This window comes from Dama dama, chromosome 19, assembly GCF_033118175.1.
Source record: "Dama dama isolate Ldn47 chromosome 19, ASM3311817v1, whole genome shotgun sequence".
Classification (NCBI taxonomy): Eukaryota; Metazoa; Chordata; class Mammalia; order Artiodactyla; family Cervidae; genus Dama; species Dama dama.
The window spans coordinates 51,707,142-51,728,477 of NC_083699.1; the positions used below are offsets into that span (position 1 = coordinate 51,707,142).

At 43.6% G+C, this 21,336-nt stretch overlaps 2 protein-coding genes across 3 annotated transcripts in view; one reads left to right on the forward strand and one right to left on the reverse strand.

Annotated features, from left to right (window-relative positions):
* Window positions 1–1,817: 1,817 nt before the first annotated feature.
* On the reverse strand, window positions 1,818–10,819 carry DTX3L (deltex E3 ubiquitin ligase 3L). Its single transcript, XM_061167017.1, has 5 exons — window positions 10,534–10,819; window positions 9,321–9,526; window positions 5,483–7,018; window positions 4,839–5,056; window positions 1,818–3,971 (listed from the first exon to the last, which is right to left on the reverse strand). Exons 1-5 carry the CDS (start codon window positions 10,721–10,723, stop codon window positions 3,902–3,904), a joined length of 2,220 nt encoding a protein of 739 aa, XP_061023000.1. The 5' UTR covers window positions 10,724–10,819; the 3' UTR covers window positions 1,818–3,901.
* Window positions 10,782–21,336, forward strand: part of PARP9 (poly(ADP-ribose) polymerase family member 9) — a 30,314-nt gene continuing 19,759 nt past the window's right edge. Inside the window, exons 1-4 of one of the 2 annotated variants that reach the window (XM_061167015.1) lie at window positions 10,782–10,911; window positions 16,049–16,130; window positions 17,090–17,123; window positions 19,116–19,966. In XM_061167015.1, the coding sequence (XP_061022998.1) occupies window positions 16,116–16,130; window positions 17,090–17,123; window positions 19,116–19,966 (900 nt within the window). In that variant the 5' untranslated portion in view covers window positions 10,782–10,911; window positions 16,049–16,115. The remainder of the gene's footprint in view (window positions 10,912–16,048; window positions 16,131–17,089; window positions 17,124–19,115; window positions 19,967–21,336) is intronic. The other variant, XM_061167016.1, reaches the window with a different exon arrangement.

Consider the following 21,336-nt stretch of genomic DNA (forward strand, 5'->3'; position numbering starts at 1 on the left):
ATAGATTGTTTATTGATTACTTTGTGGATAGAGGTATACATCAGATTCTTATGTGTATCCCTTGAGGAGGAACCCAGGACCCTGACCGTCACTGCACAACTCTTTCTTGACCTCCTTTCCTTTGTTTCTGCATTCTCTCACTCTAATTAGCAACTGTTTGAACCTTCCCTTAGGAACACAGGGAAGATCTGGGAGGCTGAAATGTTGTCCCTACAAACAAGAAATAGGGGACATAGCAAGGCTTTTGTACCCAAGAGGACCCTACAGTGTTCTGCTCAGTTTTGTGGTCCACCTAGAGAGGGCATGGAAGTTCCATGACCTTTCCCCATATGCATCTCTTCCATCACCCACACAATTGACATAAGTTTGAACAAACTCTAGGAGATGGTGAGGGACAGAGGAGCCTGGAGTGCTGCAGTCCTTGGGGTCGCAAAGAATTGGACTTGACTGAGCAACTGAACAACAAAATTTCTTCCATCTGGCTGTTCCTGAGTTATATCATTTTATAGTAAACAGTAATCTAGTGAGTAACCGGGATTCCTGACTTCAGTGAGCTGCTCTAGCAAATTAATTGAGCCTAAAGAGGGGGTTGTGGGAACCTCTGATTTTGTAGCCATTTAGTCAGAAGCACAGGAACAATCTAGACTTGTAGTTGGCACCTGAAATGGAGTACAGTCTTGTGAGACTGAGTCCTTACCTGTGGAATCTGATGCTATCTCCAGATGGACAGTGTCAGATTTGTGTTGAATTGAAGGACACTCAGCTGGTGTTGGATTGTTTAGGGGAAAATCCCACACACTGAAATTGGGTGCAGAAACTATCTTTAGGGAAACATCAAATATCTCAATATTATTCATAATTCTCTCTTTTTTAATTTGGAGACAAAGGTGTCCTGATTTGCCAATGCCTAGTGAGCCATCTCAGAGAAGGCAATGGCACCCCACTCCAGTACTCTTGCCTGTTAAATCCCATGGAGGGAGGAGCCTGGTAGGCTGCAGTCCATGGGGTCACTAAGAGTCAGACCCGAGTGAGTAACTTCACTTTCACTTTTCACTTTCATGCATTGGAGAAGGAAATGGCAACCCACTCCAGTGTTCTTGCCTGGAAAATCCCAGGGACGGGGCAGCCTGATGGGCTTCCGCCTATGGGGTCGCGCAGAGTCGGACACAATTGAAGTGACTTAGCAGCAGCAGCAGCAGTGAGCCATCTGGGTAATCCAGTTCTAATGCTGGAAAGGTGAAACAAAAACTGTTGGAGCAAGGAGGGACAAGTGTACTCTGATAGGTTACTACGTATGCTTTCTTAGGAGAGAAGATGTGAAACCTGCAACCTACTTTTACTTTTGTAGTAATCTATGTGTTAAGGAGGAAAAATAATAAGAAATGTGATTTTTACAGCTGAACATGGCAGCAGTGAAGTCAATAGTAGTTAAGTCTATCGTGATACTATGTAGCAACAGCTACACACAAAACTGGGCTTCCTAAGTGGCTCAGTGGGTAAAGAAACTGCCTGCAGTGCAGGAGACCCAGGAGATGTGGGCTCAATTCCTGGGTCCCTGCGAAGATCCCCTGGAGGAAGGCATGGCAACCCACTCCAGTATTGCCTGGAGAATCCCATGGACAGAGGAGCCAGGCAGGCTACAATCCATAGGTCACAAAGAGTTGAACGTGACTGAAGCGACTGAGCACACATACATAAAACCAAGCAAAGACATCTGCCCAAGCGGTACGCTGCATACTGCATGTATTTCAGGAAACACCCAGAATCTCAACCTTAGGAAAAAGAAAAAGGAAATGGAAAAGAATACAGACAATATGTTCCTAAAATGGAAATAACTTTATTTATAGCAGATATTGATAATAATACCTTCCACAGAGCAAAAGCAGTAATCCAAAGGCTCGACAACCACTCACACTATGAAACTTGCACACATGTTGCAATCAAGGATCCAGACCTTAGCAGGAACCAAACTCATCTTTTTTGAAGCTAAAATATCCATAGACACAAAGCAACTAATTATAACTCTAAGATTTTAATGAATCACCAAAAACTAAATATCTAATCTGATTTGAAAAAAATATATGTACCATTTACCTTAAATTTCCTCAACTCTCTGAACAAAGAAAAAAATTCTGCGGTTTTAAATTTTTCAAATAGGACTTTCTCAGAGGAAATCTACTTTGAGTACTGTGCAGGAATCCATTTCTGAGAGAAGCTCAGAATAATGGGAACTCCTCAGCCTGCTCCATGGAGGAGAAGACCCCTGTAGGAGACAGTACAACTCTGGGACAAAAGCCTTGGAGTCACCCTAAGACCTTCAAATTCCAGCACCGATTCTTATTATGGGGCCTTTGTCAAGGTACTTACTCTCTCTGCCCATCAGCTTTCTCAGTTATAAGATGGGGATACTAATAGTATCAATCGCTCAGATACAAAGTTCTTATAAAGGGGACAAAATAAATACACAATATCAACTATTACTGTCTGACCAAAAAATTTGTATGCATGTATTTTTAAGAAAATAGCATCTCATTCATCATTTATGGAAAAAGACTGGAACATGGATAACGAGATAGTTTGCTATTAAAACTTTCTCATGAGTTGGAAAACCATTTAGAAGTAAATTTTGACATGTTGACATTCCTTACAGTAGGCACAACTCGAGTCTTTTCTCTGTCCAGTCATTATGAGGAAGAAATAATATAAGGGAGAAAGCATGACATGGTGGGACTTAGCAAAAGGAAGGAGAAGGTGCTGTGGGGGCTCCAGTTACTGAGAAAGTGATAGTCTACAGATGTTTTTGTGATTTATCTATTAAAACTCGAAGTGGGGTATGCATAAAAGTATAATAATATCCAGAGAGAAAAAATGTTCAGAGATGTGTAGCATTACTATGGCAGGGGAAGTGCACATGATTTGGCAGATCAGAAGGATCAGCAGGGAGCAAGGACAAAGTTTGGCCAGTCAGAGTTCAGAGGCCATGAGTTCTGGAGTAACAAACTCATTTTCCCCAATAAATGGTGAGGACTCCAGAAATGGCTTCCAAAGCCAATGGCTTCCAAGAGCTCTGCCAAAGATTTAGGGAATATATATTTCTCTGCTGGGTTATTAGCAACTTAAGTCAGGCAGCAAACATTTATTAAGCATCAACTATACACCAGGTTCAGTGTCCCAAACCTTGGTGGCTCAGACGGTAAATCTGCCTGCAGTGCATGAGATCCAGGCTTGATTCCTGGGTCAGGAAGATCCCTTGGAGAAGGAAATGGCAAGCCACTCCAGTATTCTTGCCTGGAAAATCCCATGAGTAGAGGAGCCTGGAGGGCTATAGCCCATGGGGTTGCAAAGAGGTGGACATGACTGAGCAACTTAAAGACAGAGTTTCCATTTATTGCCAAAGGTTGCTCAATTTCTGTCCTTGCCACCTTTCTGGCCATGGGATAGGGAGAGGAATGCGATTCCTAATTTTTCACAACCAAAGCCTTCCTCCCCTCCCCTGCCTCCATTCAGATTAGGCTTTTACTTTTAGGATAGAGTTTAAAGGGCAAACAAACAAACTAAAGGACTATCGCAGAGATAGCAATAAAAGGAAGATCAATTGGCATTGAGTACTTCAACTGAACAATACAGGTGATTTCAAATTCACAGCACTCCACCCCTGTAACCCCAACAATGATGACATGCGAATGAGGTGCAATACCTCTGCAGCAAAATTACAAAGATCTCTGCAGCTTTTTTCGTCCATAAAATGTAACACTCCAGAAATGACAACCTTGCATATACTTCTTGAGATGAAAAGAATTTTAAGGTGTTTTTACACAAGGATTTAGATTGGAATTTACTCTACTTCTTCAACTGCGCCTTTTGGAAGCTTGTCTCGAGACATCCTTTTAATACAGTCTTTTCACTCAATTCCTTTATCTTTCAGCTCTTGTTTGACACGTTTCAGATAGTTAGGATCAGGGTAACCATACCTGCAGAAGAAAAGATGCCCTTAGCTTCACCACAGATGTTTTTTTAAAAATCTGTACAGTAGGTCCTTGGCATTAACATATTCAGAGTTGCCGATATCTACAAACCATCCTGAAGGCCGATGACGGATAATCAATTCTAAGTGTGCTGAGGTGAATCATTTAGCTGGTGAATAGGTCTAGCTACCCGCCCAGGATCTGCCTTCTAACAAAACTTTAATTTCAGCTCATGGTTAAGCAATGATTCTCATAAAGTTATAATATACTGTATTTCTATGGAGGGTAATCATTTTGCTATAGGAAGATTTTCAAATTTGGGAAATTAAGTCTTAGGATATATTCCCTTTTGAATACTAAGGGTCTGAGGTAGTCTATCTGAATTTCATAAAGAGCAATTGGATTGCCCATGATACAACTTCCGTCACCATTAACTAAGACTTTTCTAGAGTTCTACTAGTCAAGTGAATTTAGGATCTTTACTGGACTCATGGGAGAGGAGGGTAGAAGAAAGGGTGATCTTAAAAGAAGGCAAAGTGACATTCCTAGGATCTACCCTTCAAATAGATGTGAAGGGTATTAAAATTATACCAAATTAAATCACCTTAGATACCATTTATCTTGCATTCTGAAGATCCACTGCCCTTTGATGCAAAATTTATGAACTGTATGATACTTTGTGGTTGGAAGGTAGAAGGTCATGGGAACCAGTCTTTCTGTCTTTGAGATTATCATCCCTGATTAGCATCTGTCAAAATACTGCATCCAGTCTCACTGATATAAACTGTTTCCTTACAGTCACATCTTCAAATTGCCATGTTTTATGACCTCTAAATTCTATTTAGCAGCCATTCTGTTTCAAAAGGTTCTCACCTTTGTGGTCCCCCAGTGCAGGACGTTTTGTGGTGGATATCATTCCATGTAATGACATCTGGGATTCCTGATGTTCGAGACTCCCCCACTGTGAAAATCAATTTTTGGTCAAAGGCCCTACGAAGCAGATCCAAAACCTCGTTTCCTTCCTTGTTATCAGGCAAGTATGCAGTTCGCTGTATTCCAGAAAATCTCTTCCCTGGGTTTGGGTGCTCTTTCTGTATGAAGGCAAGAAAATGTCACATGAAAACATCTGTGTCTAAATTTTACTACATGTGTAGATATGTTCACATGCAGATAGAGCAAACAAAAAACAAAAGCACTGAAGGTCTGCTCATACTCCCCAAATAATTCATATTTCTTCTCTTTCCCCAAATTCATGCTGGGAATACAATCCTCCTTCCAGTACACAATCACCACCCACCCCTTCTCTGCCTTAATAGACAAGAAAGATATCTGTTATAAGTAAACAAAGTACTTTTTACTACTTACAAAGTGAACTTCATAAGCATTTAAAATCCTTTCATATGACCATGGAGATAACTATCTGGGAAATCTACTGCCAATTGGTAATAGAACAGTCCTTGTTGCTCTGATAATCTCAGTTTACTGAAAAGAAATACATGGAACTCAGAAACACTTACTGTTTGTATGCCTCCTTCAATAGTATAAGTAATCATAATGGTGTCACAGGATTCATAACCTGGAAGTGAGCCTCTTATAACAACGGTGCTCATTCTTCCATCTGGTTGATTCCCTTTCTGGACACCATAGGAAGTCTGGCACACAGGACAGATTGGCTTATATGAGAAGGCTTCATTGATACAATGGCTGCAGAATTCATGCTTGCACTTTGAGAGCACTTGTTTGTTACTAATGGTGTTCAAACAGATGACACATGTGTCCTGTTCCTCATTCACTTCTGACACCTCAGAACTGGCGGGGTGTTGCAATGTTGGTGAAGCTGTTTTTGAATTATGACTATCAGTATCCGTGAGTGTTTTATTCCATTTCTCTGTAGCTGATGGAGACACCCCCCATCTGTTTAAGAGATACTGTTTTGCATTTGTAAGATGATTCGGCAACCCAATCAAAGTCATTGACTCTCGATTTAACACAAAGTGTATATCTGGATGCCTTTTTCTAAAATCATCAGAGAACTTTGTCCCATGTAAGTGTTTTCTCTCCTTGCCCAAAAGTTTCAGCGAAAGAACTTCTCTCATAATCTGACAAGAAACATGTTGATAGGTGTCGATGAAACTTGAATAAGCATGTATGGATAGATCTAACTCCTTGGTTTTGGGTTCAAATCGAATGCAGGTTTTCTGATTTATCCCCAAAATGTTACTTTGAGTGTCGTACTTTTTTTCTATCTTTGATATCTCCTGGGATAATTCTGCTTCTAAAAGCTTATAGTGAGCGGTATCAACCTCAATTCCCTTCAGCATGTCCTTAGGAGTCAATATTTTCACAGTTGACTTGACAAGACTTTCAAAGTTCTTTGAGGCAAGAAAATGTTTGGCAGCTGAAATGTCATCTGCGGTCCCAAGGAGAGTTAATTCTCCTCCTTTCTCCTTTATGAGGAGCTTTGCAAACTGGTGATTTAACTCCTCTTTGATTTTGGTTGCCTGCTTACTGTCTGCTAGCGCAACACATTCCTGCGTCAGAGTCTCTACACGCTTCTGAAATTCTTCGACAAAATCCTTGCGAGCTGCCTCGAGGTTACCTGATCGACTGGAGGTGAAGTCTAAATAGACCATATTCGGAGAACTCGTCTGACTTTTTATTTTTGTACCAAATCTTTTCTCTATGGAGGCCATTTTATCAGGGCAGGAGTGCGTGAAGTATTCAAAGAAAGCCAAGGGAACTTCAAAACGGTTGCCTTTTTCTTCTGACCTGCTTTCTGGTTCGAAGGGAGAAACACAGCTGTTCCTGTCCTGCTGACTGAGTGGCTCCCTCTCTGATGTCAAAGGGGAAGATTCATGTTTCTGCTCCCTTTCCAGGAGCTGCTCACTTAAGAACCCATGTATTTTTTCAATATCTTTGAAGTTACCACAGACTTTCTCAGTTCCATCATGGCCCTTCACTAGTTGGACGTTGGGGTAGAGAACAGCGATGCGGTCCCTTTGCTCTTTAGAGAACAGTTGACAGTTCAGTTCCGCCGTGACAGTAAGAAAGATCTGAAATTTTAAAAGGGAACAAATAAAATATATTAAACATCCAGGTCTATGTTCTCCTCTCAGGAGAATGTCTAGAGATGAGAGAAATAACCATGACGACTTCTTTCAATTCCTTTCTGCAGAGCAGGCAATGTACTGCAGCCCAGAGGCACCCCTGCCCTGATAAAATAGCCAGCCCTGTTTGCACACTGGAATCGCCCAGGGAAAAAAAAAGCTGAGGCCCAGGCCCATCTTCAGAGATTGTGATGTAAATGTAGAATCTGGGCATTAACATTTTTAAAAATTCCAAGGACAAAATGTCTGGATTCTAGAGCTGCCACTGTTGGTTTGACCTTGGCGAGTCGGGTGGAAGCTAGGCACTTCATTTTCTGGGTAAATTGCTATGCTTCTGACTAAAGGGTGTGAGCCTGGGAGGGGGCCATACACGTGAGGATGAAGTTTTTTCCTATTATTGTTTTTTCTCTCCTATGATCCTTCTTTAAAAAAAAAAAAAAAACTAACCCCCTAACTATGTGCAATGTTGCTAGTCCCTCTAAACCGTGGCCTTTAGAAACTTAAATATGAGAGAAACCCCAGATTAGGCAAAAAAAAAAAAAAGGACAGTGGCAAATTGAACATAATATAAAAAGCAAGATTTCTAATGTTTTGTTCTCCCTCAAAGTCTTTGCATAAGCTGTTTCCTCTGCATGTAACACTTTCCCTCTAGATCTTCCTTCAAAATGTTTCCTGAATCCAGCTACTTCTCACACCTCCATCAGGACCACCCAGAGTCCAGGCCAATGTCATCTGGCACCTGGCTCACTGCAGCCTCTCCTAATTGGACTCTGACCTTCCACCTCCACATTTTCCTAGATTCAGTCCTCCACACAGCAGCCAGAGGGATCCTTTAGAAATGTCAATCAGCTCACTCTACGCCCCTGCTCAAAACTACCTAAGGATTCTCCTAATATCTAACTTGAAATCCTCAGTCCTGACCCTCACCCCGCAGAGACCAGACTTCCGCTGCCTCTTTCAAGGCCCTCTCTCACTCTCCTGCCCTCTGCCCTCCAGCCACACCCACCTCCCTCCCTGAAGCTTCTGGGCTCCGGAGGTAAGCTCCTGTCTGGGTGTGTTGGGGGTGGGGGTGGCTGTGTCAGCTTTACACTTGTTATTTTCCCTCTGCCTAGAATCTTTTTCCCCTAGAAATTCACTTAGCTAGCTCCCTTACTTTATTCGTGTGTCTACTCAGAAGTCACCTCATTTGAGAGGTTTTTTCCCGATATCCTATTTAAAATAGTAGTCCTTTACTATCATTTATCCTGCTTTATGGGGTTCCCTGGAGGCTCAGTGATAAAGAATCCGCCTGCCAATGCAGGAGATGCAGGTTCAATCCCTGGGTCGGGAAGATCCCCTGGAGGAGGGCATGGCAACCCACTCCAGTATTCTTGCTGGGAAAATCCCATGGACAGAGGAGCCTGGCAGGGTACAGTCCATGGGGTTGCAAAGAGTCGAACACGACTGAATGACTAAACAACAACAAATTCTGCTTTGTTCTTCTTCCTAGCAGATATTTATCACTGGCAGATATTTTACTCCCTATTTATATGATTACTATTATTGCCTGGTTCCCTAGAATGTAAGGTCCCTGAGGGCAGGGTCTGCTTGTTCCTGGCTGTACCTTGGGCTCCTGTGACAGTGCCTGGCACATAGCAGGCAGTTGACTCTGATTTGTCAAATGTCTCTGCATGGTTGGTCCCTTCTCATCATTCAGTTCTCAAGTCAAATGTCATCTCCTCAGTGGCTTCTGGTCAGACATAACACAAACTCCTTCTCTTTCCTTGCCCCAGCCCTGTCACTCTCTAAGGCAAATCCCCATTATATTTTCTTCTTAGCACATATCACTCTCTGAAATGACTTTAGTTATTTTGTTTACTTGCTTATTGTCTATGTACTTCTCCATCCCCAGCAGGGACCTGTCTGTTGTGTTCACCTCTGTGTACCTCTGAGCTTCCCTGGTGGCTCAGATGGTACAGAATCTATCTGCAGTGTAGGAGACCTGGGTTCGATCCCTGGGTTGGGAAGATACCCTGGAGGAGGGCATGGCCACCCACTCCAGTAGTCTTGCCTGGAGAACCCCCACAGACAGAGGAGCCTGGCAGACTATAATCCATAGGGTCACAAACAGTCGGGTACCACTGAGCCACTAAGCCCAGCTGTCTCCCAGTGTCTACAACAGTGCCAGGCCCATAATAAATCATCAGCAAATGGTCCTTGGACTGGAGAGGAAGTTGCAAGAACATACATAGCTCCCTTCAATACCCACCTTCTGGAGACAGGAATCTGCAGCATTATGAATGTCCTTTACATTTGGAGGCTTCTCACCGTGCCTTGCCCCTTTTTGTGACTGTGTTGAAGAAGACATCTTGGTCTTCTTCTCTTTTGCATTTTCATTGGGTTCCAGGAAAATAGTCACAGGTTGGTTGTCAACCACAATTTGGTGCTTTCCTTTTTTCAAGACTCCATCCTTACCTTCAGTGGAGACATTAAATATACACATACACATAGAAATGAGAGCAATTTCAAATAACCCTCTTACTCATGCATCTGTACCTTGCCCCAACACCCTCACAGTAAGGGCTCTTGCCTGCATCCTGGAATGGTGGGTTAACCAGAGGGTGAGGGACATATTCAAAACTCTAAAAAAAAGAAAGTCACTCAGTTGTGTCCAACTCTTTGCCATCCCATGGGCCATACAGTTCATGGAATTCTCCAGGACAGAATACTGGAGTGGGTAGCCTTTCCCTTCTCCAGGCGATCCTCCTGACCCAGAAGTCAAACCAGGGTCTCCTGCATTGCAGGCGTATTCTTTACCAGCTGAGTCACCAGGGAAGTCCCAAAACGCTAAAGAAGGCAGCTTAAGTTCTACTGTAGAAAGGAAAGCTTAATGATAATGGAATATCATCCACTCATTAAAAGTCACGTTCCTGAAACTGGCACCAGTTTCCCATTTCAATGTCATGGAATAATGTTCATCATAAATCAAGTGAGAAGAGCAGGAATCAAAGAGTAGATTCAGGTTTGTAACTACTTATATGTTTGCTGACACTCAGAGGAAAAGGCCAGGAGGAAATACACCAAAATATTCGCATTGTTTTTCTCTGGGTGTTTTCTTCTTTATTCTTTTCTCCCCTTTCCTTAGTATCTATAACTCTTGCAGTTCTAAAAAACAAATCAATGGAATGATGATGAAAAACATCAAAGTGAAATACCCAAGTGACAGGGGCGTCTGGGGGCGGCATGGGTGCTCTGTCACCACGCACCACGGGGACACTGACGAGTATCAACCAGGTCAGAGACTGGGCACTGCGTTGGGGTTGCGTCTGTCAGCAGGAGCCCCCACTTCCTGGCTCCCACCGGACGGTACCAGACTTTCTCCCACCGTCTGTCCTAGATAAGCTTGAACTGGGTCTGCATGGAACGCCCGGGGGGCCCCTCCAGGGACGGCGACTGCCCCCCAGCCCCGGCCCTCAGCTCACCCGCCCTTTGCAGGAACTGCACCCGGAAGGTGTTCGAGTTGGGGTCGCTGCGGTCCAGGGCTCGGACGGTGCACTCCCCGCCGCCCGATTCCCGGCTCTGGAAGTACTTTTCCAGCTTCCACTGGAGGCGGGTGCCGGGATGGAACACCCGCACGAGCAGCGGGGACGGCGGGCAGAGGCTCGAAGCCATGGCTGTCCGCTCGGGGATGGCGCCGCGAGTTGCGACGACGCAGCTGGGCCGGGCCAGGGCAGGGGTGCCTCCGCCCCGCCGCCCTGGGGCGCAAAGTTTCAGTTTCTCTTTCCCGGAGATCCTTCTCGGCTCTTAGCAGAGCCGCACCCCCTCCTCTCTTCGCCGCCCTCCTGGCCGCAGACTGCCAGGTGAGTAGGTCCCATTCTCTGTTCCCGGGGCGGTGGGCGCAGAGGCTTCCCGGGGTCCTCTCCTGCGGGCTCGCGCCGGGGGCGGGGAGAGGCGCGCGAGGGATGGGCGCCCAGTGCTGGGCTTCCCCTGGGGAGGGTGGAGACGGGGCAGATGCTCAAGTCAGAGAAAGTTTCTCCTGAGTTTGTGATTCCTTTTAACTCTTATTGTTACTGTTATTTGCAGGGAAGATGTAATTCACATTCTAAGTTCAGGTTAAACTTACCTACATTCCTAAAAATTTGAATTTGTTCACCTGAATTATGAACACCTGCTCACCTCTCTGTCACTCGGTGCTTTAGACTGGCTCTTCTGGCTTTCCCGCCCTCCTTTCTCCATTTAGCCAACAGTGCTGAACTTCATGGGGGCTTCCCTGGTGGCTCAAGGTTAAAGAATCCGCCTGCCAATTCCGGAGACCCAGTGACACGGGTTCCATCCCTGAGTGGGGAAGATCCCCTGGAGTAGCAAATGGCAACCCACTCCAGTATTCTTGCCTGGAAAATTCCATGAACAGAGGATCCTGGCGGGCTACAGTCCATAGGGTTGCAAAGAATCAGACAGGGCTGAGAAGGTATGCACTGAACTGCACGCTGCCCTGTGTACCATGGTACACAGGTGAGTGCCGAGGTGCCAGACCTCACCTGCTGGTAACTGGAATCAGACTTGTGACTCAAGAAGCAAAATCTCTCGAAGCCCTCAAGAGGAAGTTTGAAGTAAAGCAGAATCTTAAAAGAGAAGCAGAGGGAGGGATGGGGCTCGTCAAAGGCACAGGGACCACTGTATGTGAAGCACAGAGGTAGCACAGAGGCTTTGGAGAGGATGTGATGGATAAGGGAGATGACAGAGGAAGGGTCCAGTGGAATATAATGTGTCTAATAGAAATATTGGGCTTCCCTGGAGGCTCAAATGGTAAAGAATCCGCCTGCAATGCAGGAGACCTGAGTTCGATCCCTGAATTGGGAAGATCCCCTGGAGAAGAAAATGGCTACCCACTCCAGTACTCCAGTATTCTTTCCTGGAGAGCACCAAGGACAGAGGAGCAAATATAATGTGAGCTACATATTAATTTAAAATTTTTCAGTAGCTAGAATTTTTAAAGTACCCACAGGTGAAAATAATTTTATGTTCTTTTGCTCCCTGTATCCTAAATTAACCATTTCAGCATGTAATCAATGTTACATGCTGAATCATACATCAAAATCATACAATCAAAACCTTATTAATGAGATATTTTACACTCTTTTTTTTGTCATCGTTAGTCATTGTAATCTAGTGTTAGCTCACACTTATATCATCTTTCAGTTGTGTTAAGCCACATTGCCACATTTCAAGTGCTCCAAGAGCTGCATGTGGCTAATGGCCCACACTGGACTGCACAGTGCTAGACGTTGAAAAGTCTTGAAGATCGATAGGGAGATATGGAAGATAGACAGGTAGGGCAAACAGGAGAGTGATATGTCAGATGTGCATTTTAGAAAGGTGGTGTTGGCAACAATGTTGAGGACACATTTCCATGCAAGGGTGCATGGAGGTGGAGAGGCCAGAGATAAAGTTTTTGCACATGTCTGGTAAGACTAGAAATGAGTGAGTCTTTATACAGAGCAGTTTGGCTGTACTATCAGAATTATGACTGCATATTCAATCTTATTTTGCAGGTCCAGTTCTAGGAATTTGTCCTGTTGATTGATGAGCACCTGTGTAAAGTGACCTATGTACTAAGTTGTTCTTTACAGCCTTTTTTATAATAGCAAAAGATTAGGAACCCCTTAAGTGTTCTTAAGGGCTTCCCTGGTGGTTCAGATGGTAAAGAATCTGCCTGCAATGTGGGAGACCTGGGTTCGCTGCCTGGGTTGGGATGATCCCCTGGAGGAGGGCATGGCAACCCACTCCAGTATTCTTGCCTGGAGAATCCCCATGGACAGAAGAGCCTGGTGGGCTACAGTTCATGAGGTCGAAAAGAATTGGACACTTCTGAGCGACTAAGCACAGCACACAGCGAGTGTCCATAAAAGGGGTTACTAGTAGTTGAATAGCTTACAATGCATCTATATGATGGAATATAGGCTAACATGGAAAGATCTCTAGGATACCTTAAATGGAAAAGGCAAGACGCAGAACAGGGCATATTAGATGCTACCGTTTGAGGGTGGGCCCAGGCTCTGAGGAGCACTCTGACCAAAGCTGGTGTCCCAGAGCTTCTTCCCCAAGAGGACAAAGGCCCAGAAGTGAAGGAGAGTTTGGAGAGCATCAAGTCGTGCCATTTCACAGCACCGAAGTTCTGTGGGAGCGTTAGGTATGTAAAGGGGAGACTGGGAAACTGAAATTTCAAAGAGACCCTTGGATGCCAGGCTGAAGAGCTTGAGCTTTACTATAGGCAATGGAGTTTGTTGAACGTTTTGAGCAGAGAGTGCTTCTCAATAAATGTCTACTTCATGAGAGTTAAAAAAAAAAAATGCTACCTTTTGTGTAAAAATGCCCCTGGAAGGACATTGGTGACGCTAATAGCATTGATTGCCTCTGGGAAGGGAATTTAGTGAGGGGAGTAGGAGGGAGCCTTTTATACGTTCTAAATTTGAACCAGTAAATGTACCTGGTAACTATTCAAACAATAAAGCATAAAATTAAGTACATTTAAATCTTGAAAGAGAATGTATTGCCATAGCTCAGTCAAGAAGCCCTGAAAGCTGTGAAGTGAAGTGGTATCTGTGGGCAAGGAGGGTAGGACCATATCCGAAAGTGATTTAGGTGGACAGGACCCTGTGATGAGCTGAATATGAAACAGAAGAGAAGATTCTAGATTTCTGACTTGAGTAGATAAATGGTGTATTGTTTACCAAGCTGTGGAACCCAGGAGATAAAGCATGGATTTTGGAGGGATTGGGTGAGGGTAGGTAGCAATGTGGGGAGTGGAGATGAGATTATGGATCCAGATTTTCAGAGGCTATGTTTGAGGGAACTATGGGACGTTCAGGTAGACTTGAAAAATTAGTCTTAGGAGAGCCATAGCCTAGAATTACAGGTATGGGAGTCATATTTGCAGCTGGTGAGTTGAAGTCATGAGAGTAGATGAGATCACATTTGGAGAGTATATAGAAAGAGTTGAGACATGCCTCTCATAAAGTCCTGGGGCAGCTGATGAAGGTTGAATCCAGTGGAAAGGTCTGTAAAGGCAAAGTGAGAGGTAACAAGAACCAAGGGAAGATGGCATTGGAGAAGCCTAAAAGCAGAGGATCAGGAATCAGATCATGAAATGAATGAAACTAGAGAGACGGGCCAAATAACGATTAGAACAGAAGAGAGTCCATTGGGGTTAGCCACCTGGAAGACACTGAGGAGCAATTTCAGAGAACTGGGGTTCCGGAGCCAGACTGCTGTGGGCTGAGCAGGCAGATGGACAGAGTCAACTCCTTCAGCCGCCCATGAAGAAAAAGGAACATAGTAGGACCAGCGATGAAAAGTTGGGAAGGCTTTTGTTGCTGCTGTTGTTGTTAAAATAGAAGAGATTGAGTGTTTTGGGCCATATGCTCCTTTCCTTGTTTCTAATTACTTTGGGGTTAAAAGAGTGCCGCCCCCTACTGACCAGTCTGCCCCAATGCCTTTAAAACTCCCTGGTGGCTCAGTGGTAAAGAACCCGCCTGCAACGCAGAAGACGTGGATTCCATCTCTGGGTCAGGAAGATTCCCTGGAGAAGGAAATGGCAGCTCACTCCAGTATTCTTGCCTGGGAAATGCCATGGATAGAGGAACCTAGCGGTCTACAGTCCATGGGGTCGCAAAGAGTCGGACGTGACTGAAGACTAAACACGGCACAGCGCATTGAAGGCAAAACCCCCTGGCAGCCCACAGCCGAAGCCGGCTCAGTTTTCCTTCTTTTGTGAAAACAGCAGTGCCCTCTGGAGGCAAAAATGTGTCTTCTCCTTGCATTTTAGGATTGTACTTGGACTTGCTTTTCCTGACATTTAATAATAATCGTGCTCTGATACTGCAGATAGCTGTTCAAAATTTTCCTTTTGCAAAAGCATTAGAAATGATTTCAGAGGCCCTCAGGCAACTGTGTGGCGACAGGTGTGAGTATCTGTGTCTTTAAGGATTTTTATTCTTATTCTCCATAGTCTTTAATTCTTTTGTTAGAAAAATCATTAAAATGTGTTTTTCCAGGGTTTCTGATTTTTATCCACATAATCCCCTTTATAATTAGAACAGGGATATTTATCACAAATTCAGTAATGTACATCCTCACAGGCACAAATACAGTTTCCTCTTTCTTCAGACACTGTCCAGGGGTCTTCACTCATTCATAGGCTTGTTTTCTTTTTTCTGTCTTTTTTTCTTTTTCTTTTGACTTTCCCATGTCTTATTAACAATCTTTTAGGGTTTAAATTTTTTATTTTGCTGTTGTCTTTTTTCCTGAATGCAACAAATTGTGCAAATTGCAGTGTATTGTCCTTAAGTCATTTTTTAATTAATTAATTTTAACTGAAGGGTAATTGCTTTACAATATTGTGGTGGTTTTTGCCATACATCGACATGAGTCAGCCATGAGTGTACATGTGTCCCTCCATCCTGGATCCCCCCTCCCACTTCCCTCCCCACCTCAACCCCCTGGGTTGTCCTAGAGCATGGGCTTTGAGTGCCCTGCTTCATGCCTTGAACCTGCACTGGTCATTGTTTTACATATGGTAATGTACATGTTTCAATGGTGTTCTCTCAAATCATCCCACTCTCGCATAGGCTTGTTTTTCCTCATTACTCTCTGAATGCTGTGCTCACGTGTCGTCATCCTCCTCTTCTAAAAATGTAAACACCTGCTTCATCCTTCAAGACCTGGCCCTAGCCTCACCTTCCCCATACAGATTTCCCTGCTGTAGCCCATACAGCTCTTTGCCTTCTTTGAACTGCCATTATGGTTTCAATTGGAAGCTCTCAGTAAAAGATAAAAGGTAAACAGTAACAACAGAAGCAAAAACAGTGTTTGCACCTTCACCAATGGAATGAAAAATAACTCAAGATCAGAAATCATCTTTAGTCTTCCTGTTGTGTATCCTCACCAAATTCCCTAAGATACTCATCAGTGCTTATGCATGCTTCTATTCATTCCTAGAAGGGGACTGCCATATTTGGGAAACGCAAAACAGAGCAAACATTGAAAGACCTCAGAGACCTGGAAGATGGACTTTTCCAAGGTAAAAAGCATAAATGTAGAAGTAATAAACTTTGATCAGCACATGAATAGTTCTTCCTATGATAGCAAAAATAGTGGGATTTTCAGTTTATACCTGGCATTCTTGTTTGGTTTTAATATCCCAGTAAAAGTTTTCTCCTTGCCTCATGTGAGAGATGGGGAATCAAGAATGTGCTAATATAATCAACAGAGTCAACATGAGGATGGGTGATTTTTTCAGAATGTTGCCTCAGTATCATTTTTATTTTCTCTGCTCAGCAATTCTACTTTTGTAACATGAGGAGTGGAGAAGGAAATGGCAACCCACTCCAGTATTCTTGCCTGGAGAATCCCAGGGACAGAGGAGCCTGGTGGGCTGCCGTCTATGGGGTCGCACAGAGTCAGACATGACTGAAGCGACTTAGCAGCAGCAGCAGCAGCATGAGGGAAGGAAGTGGAGGGAGGAGAAATAAAAGTAAGGGACTAGGAAAAAGGCACCTCATTGGTTTATCCTGAAAATTCCACATTCAGGCTCATGTTATTACATAAGCCATTGAAAATGGGTCCTTTCAGGTTGATGGGGAGGTGAAGCTGATGAGGCTTTTGTCCCCATGTCTTCTATTCTGTCTAGAGGAACCCCACAAGCCTTTGGAGATTGGAGTCCTCTTTGAGAGTTTGGGGTCTTTTTGGTCTGTGACCTTTGAGCCTTTTCAGGTGGTAATCGCCAACCCTTCATCTCATCCAGAATTAAAAGTACATCGGCCTCTAGGGAAGAGGGGGTAGAGTCAGTGTTGACTGGAACACTTAGTATTTCAAGTATTCCAGGCACATTGATCAAACAAATGTGTTCCCCTTCCCCCCTCCAACCCAGTGCTCTTAGAAAGGTTTCTGTTGCTTTGTGTTTATGAAACTGTACTTGTCATCAGTAATCTGTAAATTATTCCGTCTGGATGTTTTTGAAACCACTCTCGCTTTTCACAGGGTGTTGGAGCAGCAGCTGACAGTGAGAAATCAGGTAGGATTACCTCACTGTCACTCTTGCCTCAGAAAAATCTTTGCTCAGATCTTTCCTCAGTGGAGAAAGGGGAATACAGAAGGAGACTGTCTTCCCCACCAGTGCTCAGGTGCGTGATGGCAGGACCTTGTGGGGACCCAGCGCATGCCTCAGAGAGGGACTGCTTCGAAGGTGGTGTGGACCCGGCAGATGCGTGTCTCTAGGGCTCCCGTTGACCCTGTCCTTTGCCCACAAGATGGGAGTCTCTTCTGATCACAGCCCTAGAACTAAAACTGGCACGAGAGGTGACCCACTGATTGTCTTCTTGCTCAGCAAGGCTTTTAAGAGCCAAATGGAACCTGCCTCATCCTCAACGGTGACCCCCTTGAGATTTTCAACCATAAGCACAAGCCTATAGGCTCTGACGACTCATGTGCTGCTGCTTTGGGGTAATTGAGGCCATTAAAGGTCTTTCTAGGTGGCTCAGATTAGACATGGGAGTTGAAGTAAAAAGTAATCAATTACTGTTGTTCAGTTGCTAAGTTGTATCTGACTCTTTGGGACCTCACGGACTAGGCTAGACTCCTCTGTATTCTACTATCTCCCAGAGTTTCCTCAAATTCATGCCCATTGTATGGGTATGCTATCTAACCATCTCATCTTATGCTGCCCCCTTCCCCTTTTGCCTTCAATCTTTCCCAGTCAGTGAAATTACTATATTGTATCTATTTTAGGACACAGATTTTTTTCAGGTCTCTGAAATAAGGCTGCTCCCTATCTACTGATAGGTTTAGTTGGCATCATTTTTCCTTTCTTGGTGGCATATAATAATGCTTTAGACCCCATGAACTACAGTGTCACAGGTAAGGTTCTCCAGGAAGCAGAAAATGAGATGGAGTTAGGAATGCCTGAAGGCTTATTGTGAAAGGAAAAGAGAAGAAACTGGATTGGGCAGGTGGAGCCATCAGACTGTAATGAAAATCTGGCAAAGCTCTGCCAGCCTAAGATTGCTCTTGGGCAAAGTTGGACATCAGTGGCCTTGTCCAGCTATTGATGGAGCCACCCTGAGAATAATGTGACCTGGGCTGGAAAGCTGAGGAGCTAACACCTGGAGGCTGTTGGCTAATCATACTCCCCGCTTCACTGAAGGAGGTTATGAGCAGCTAGCGCATCATCTTGCTGCCACCAGAAAATACTTTTTAGCCAATCAGTTTTAATTCCACCAAAATCATGCTACAAAACTAGAATATGATGAAGAATTATTTACCATCCTATTGTCAGTACTTCTTCCATCTCCTGGACCATGCCCCCAGGAGCATCCTCAACCAGTGACTGATAGAAACAGGGTAACTATCCCAGCTCCTTCACCCCTCTGGTGATACAATTCTAAGACCCATGGTCCACACTGGCCCTCTGTGGAGTTCAGCTTCATTTTCTTTGTAACATCCCCTTTATTCATTTCTTTCCTTTCCCTGTCTCACTTTCCCACTTGATTCTCCCCATCCCATGCCCCTGGTGTTTTCTGGGATGACTTCCCAAATAAACTTATACTCAACCCCTACCTCAGAATCAGCTTCTAGGAGAACCCAAGCCAAGATGTTGACAAAGGCAAACAAGTTATAAATAAATCCTCCACATATTTTTTATTCATAATTAAGTCTAAAACTTGTGCCTTAAGCATGGGTCTTCCCAAACTCACTATTTTTATGTAGGTTTTTAAAATCTACGAACCTTGATAAGCAGTTTCATACCACCATCATTACATCATGGTGGCTACTACTTATTGGGTATTCACTGTATGGCAGGCACACAACTAAGCATTTTATGGTGATACCATGGAAAACTCTTGGATATCCTTGGTCTAAGGAATAAGGGAGAAGCAGGAAGAGGCCTAGAAGAAGTTCATCTCTCTTTTTGCATAGAAGAAGCTCAGTCTCCTGGTGTGAAGTAGGATTATATCCTTTGCAAAGGACCCCTTGCTCATTTATTTTTTTATCTTCTCTCCTTTTCCAGAGATTGATACTCTCAGTGGAAACTACAGTCAGCAAATTTCCATTAGTCATGACAACTTCAAAATTTTAAAAAATAATGAGAGTCTACTGTGTGAAGTCCTCCAGAATAAATTTGGCTGTAACTTTACCCTGGTGTCTCCGGCCTGGGAAGGTAACAATGAGTCTCTACGAGTCTTCAGAAAAATGCTGACTCCCAGGGTAGAGTTATCTGTCTGGAAGGACGACCTCACCAGACATGCTGTTGATGCTGTGGTGAATGCAGCCAATGAAGAACTCCTGCATGGAGGGGGCCTGGCCCAGGCCCTTGTGAAAGCTGGCGGCTTTGAAATCCAAGAGGAGAGTAGATTATTTGTTTCCAAATATGGCAGAATTCCAACTGGTGAGATAGGTATCACAGGAGCAGGGAAGCTTCCCTGCCGATACATTATCCATGCTGTTGGGCCTCGGTGGTCACCGATGGATAGCCGGGAATGTATTGATAAACTGCAAAGAGCCATTAGCAATATTTTGTTTTGTGTCAGCAGTAAAAATTATATGAACATTGAGACAGTAGCAATTCCAGCCCTGAGCTCTGGGATTTTCCAGTTCCCTCTGGATCTGTGTACAGAGACCATTGTGCAAACTATCAAGTTTCATTTCCAAAGTATGCCAATAACCAGTAATTTGAAAGAAATTCACCTGGTAAGCAATGAGGACCCTACTGTTGCTGCCTTTAAACTTGCTTCAGAAATCATCCTAGGAAGGAATGAGCTGGAATCCTGGGTAAGTCAAGGAGCCACCCAGCCTTTCAATACTGTGGTTGTGAACAACATGACTCTTCAGATTGTCCAAGGCCTCATTGAAAGGCAGGAGGTAAGTCTTTGTTTTATTCTCTTTCACTGCCAAAAGGGATCCCTGAACTGTGTATTACCTAGCAAGTATGTTTTCAGCATATACTATTTCAAACATGGTTTAGAAAGTATCTTATTTAGTTTAAGAGTATGGATTTCAGAGCCAGACCATCTGGATTTCAATATTAGCTTTGCCATTTACTAACTGGATGACCTGAATTGAGTTACTTTACCTTTTGGTCCTCAGTTTCTTCATCTGTAAAATGAGGATAATAATAGCACTTATATCTCAGAGTTGGAATCAGAACACATAAACTGCTTAGAATAGAACTTGGCATGTGATAAGTATTTATAATTATTATCATTATTCTCAAGCACCGTGAGAAAATAGAACAATCTTTGATTCTAAAGAGGTAAAAATCTACTATATTCTTTTCCTATAGAAAGATTCTCTAGTTGAAAAGTCTCACTGGGGAGACAAACCATCTGAATATTTCTAAAGCAACCTATCAGTAATAATAAAAAGTCTCAATACAAAGTGAATTCATAATATTTCAGAGCATGTACATTTTGTCACAAGACTGGAATGTAGTAGATCAAGAAGGATTATTTCAAAAGATATGAGTTTGAATTTGATCTCAAGTTATGATGGTTATGAATTGGCAGAAGAGGGCTGGGTGGTTAGAATGACTTAGCAGAGAGATACAGAGAAATTGACAGATCAAAAGTGATAGGCTGGACTAGTCAGGAATACTAGGTGGAGCTGTAAATTGTATGTGAGTCTATGGCTCTGTGCCAGCGGCTGTGGAGGATATAAATTGTAACTTAGCATTTAGCCAGGAGCAGTAGGGCACAAAGGTGAGGGCATTGACAGGCAGGGGAGAGAGTCAATGTAATGGTGAACCAGGTATTTCTGGATTAGTGCAGCTTCTCTACCAGGCAGAGAGCACCTTGACGGTGGGGACTGTCACTTGTTCATCTCTGAAACCCTGGAGCTGGGCTCTGGGCATGCATGTTGGTGTTCAACAAGTTACTGACAAATAACTGAAAGGAGGCAGCAGAGAGCAGGGGTTGCAACAGAGGAAGAGAATATAAGGCTATATTCTCTATTTCCCCCATGGATCTGTGACTCTCCTGTGGCCATAGTCAAACAGAATTAATCACAAGTGAAAAAATTCCATTTGTTGCTTGCAAGACAATTAGAAAGAAGACTGAGGGGACCCCATGAGATGAAATATTTATTTGATAAATCATTAATATGCCAATTTAAAATTGAAGTGGGAACATCCTGGTTGAATAGCTTATTCCTTTAACTAAAATTTTATTATATTTAATTATTATCAACATTAAGAATTTTAAAATTTGTAAAGGGTGCCAGTGCCTCCAACTTGC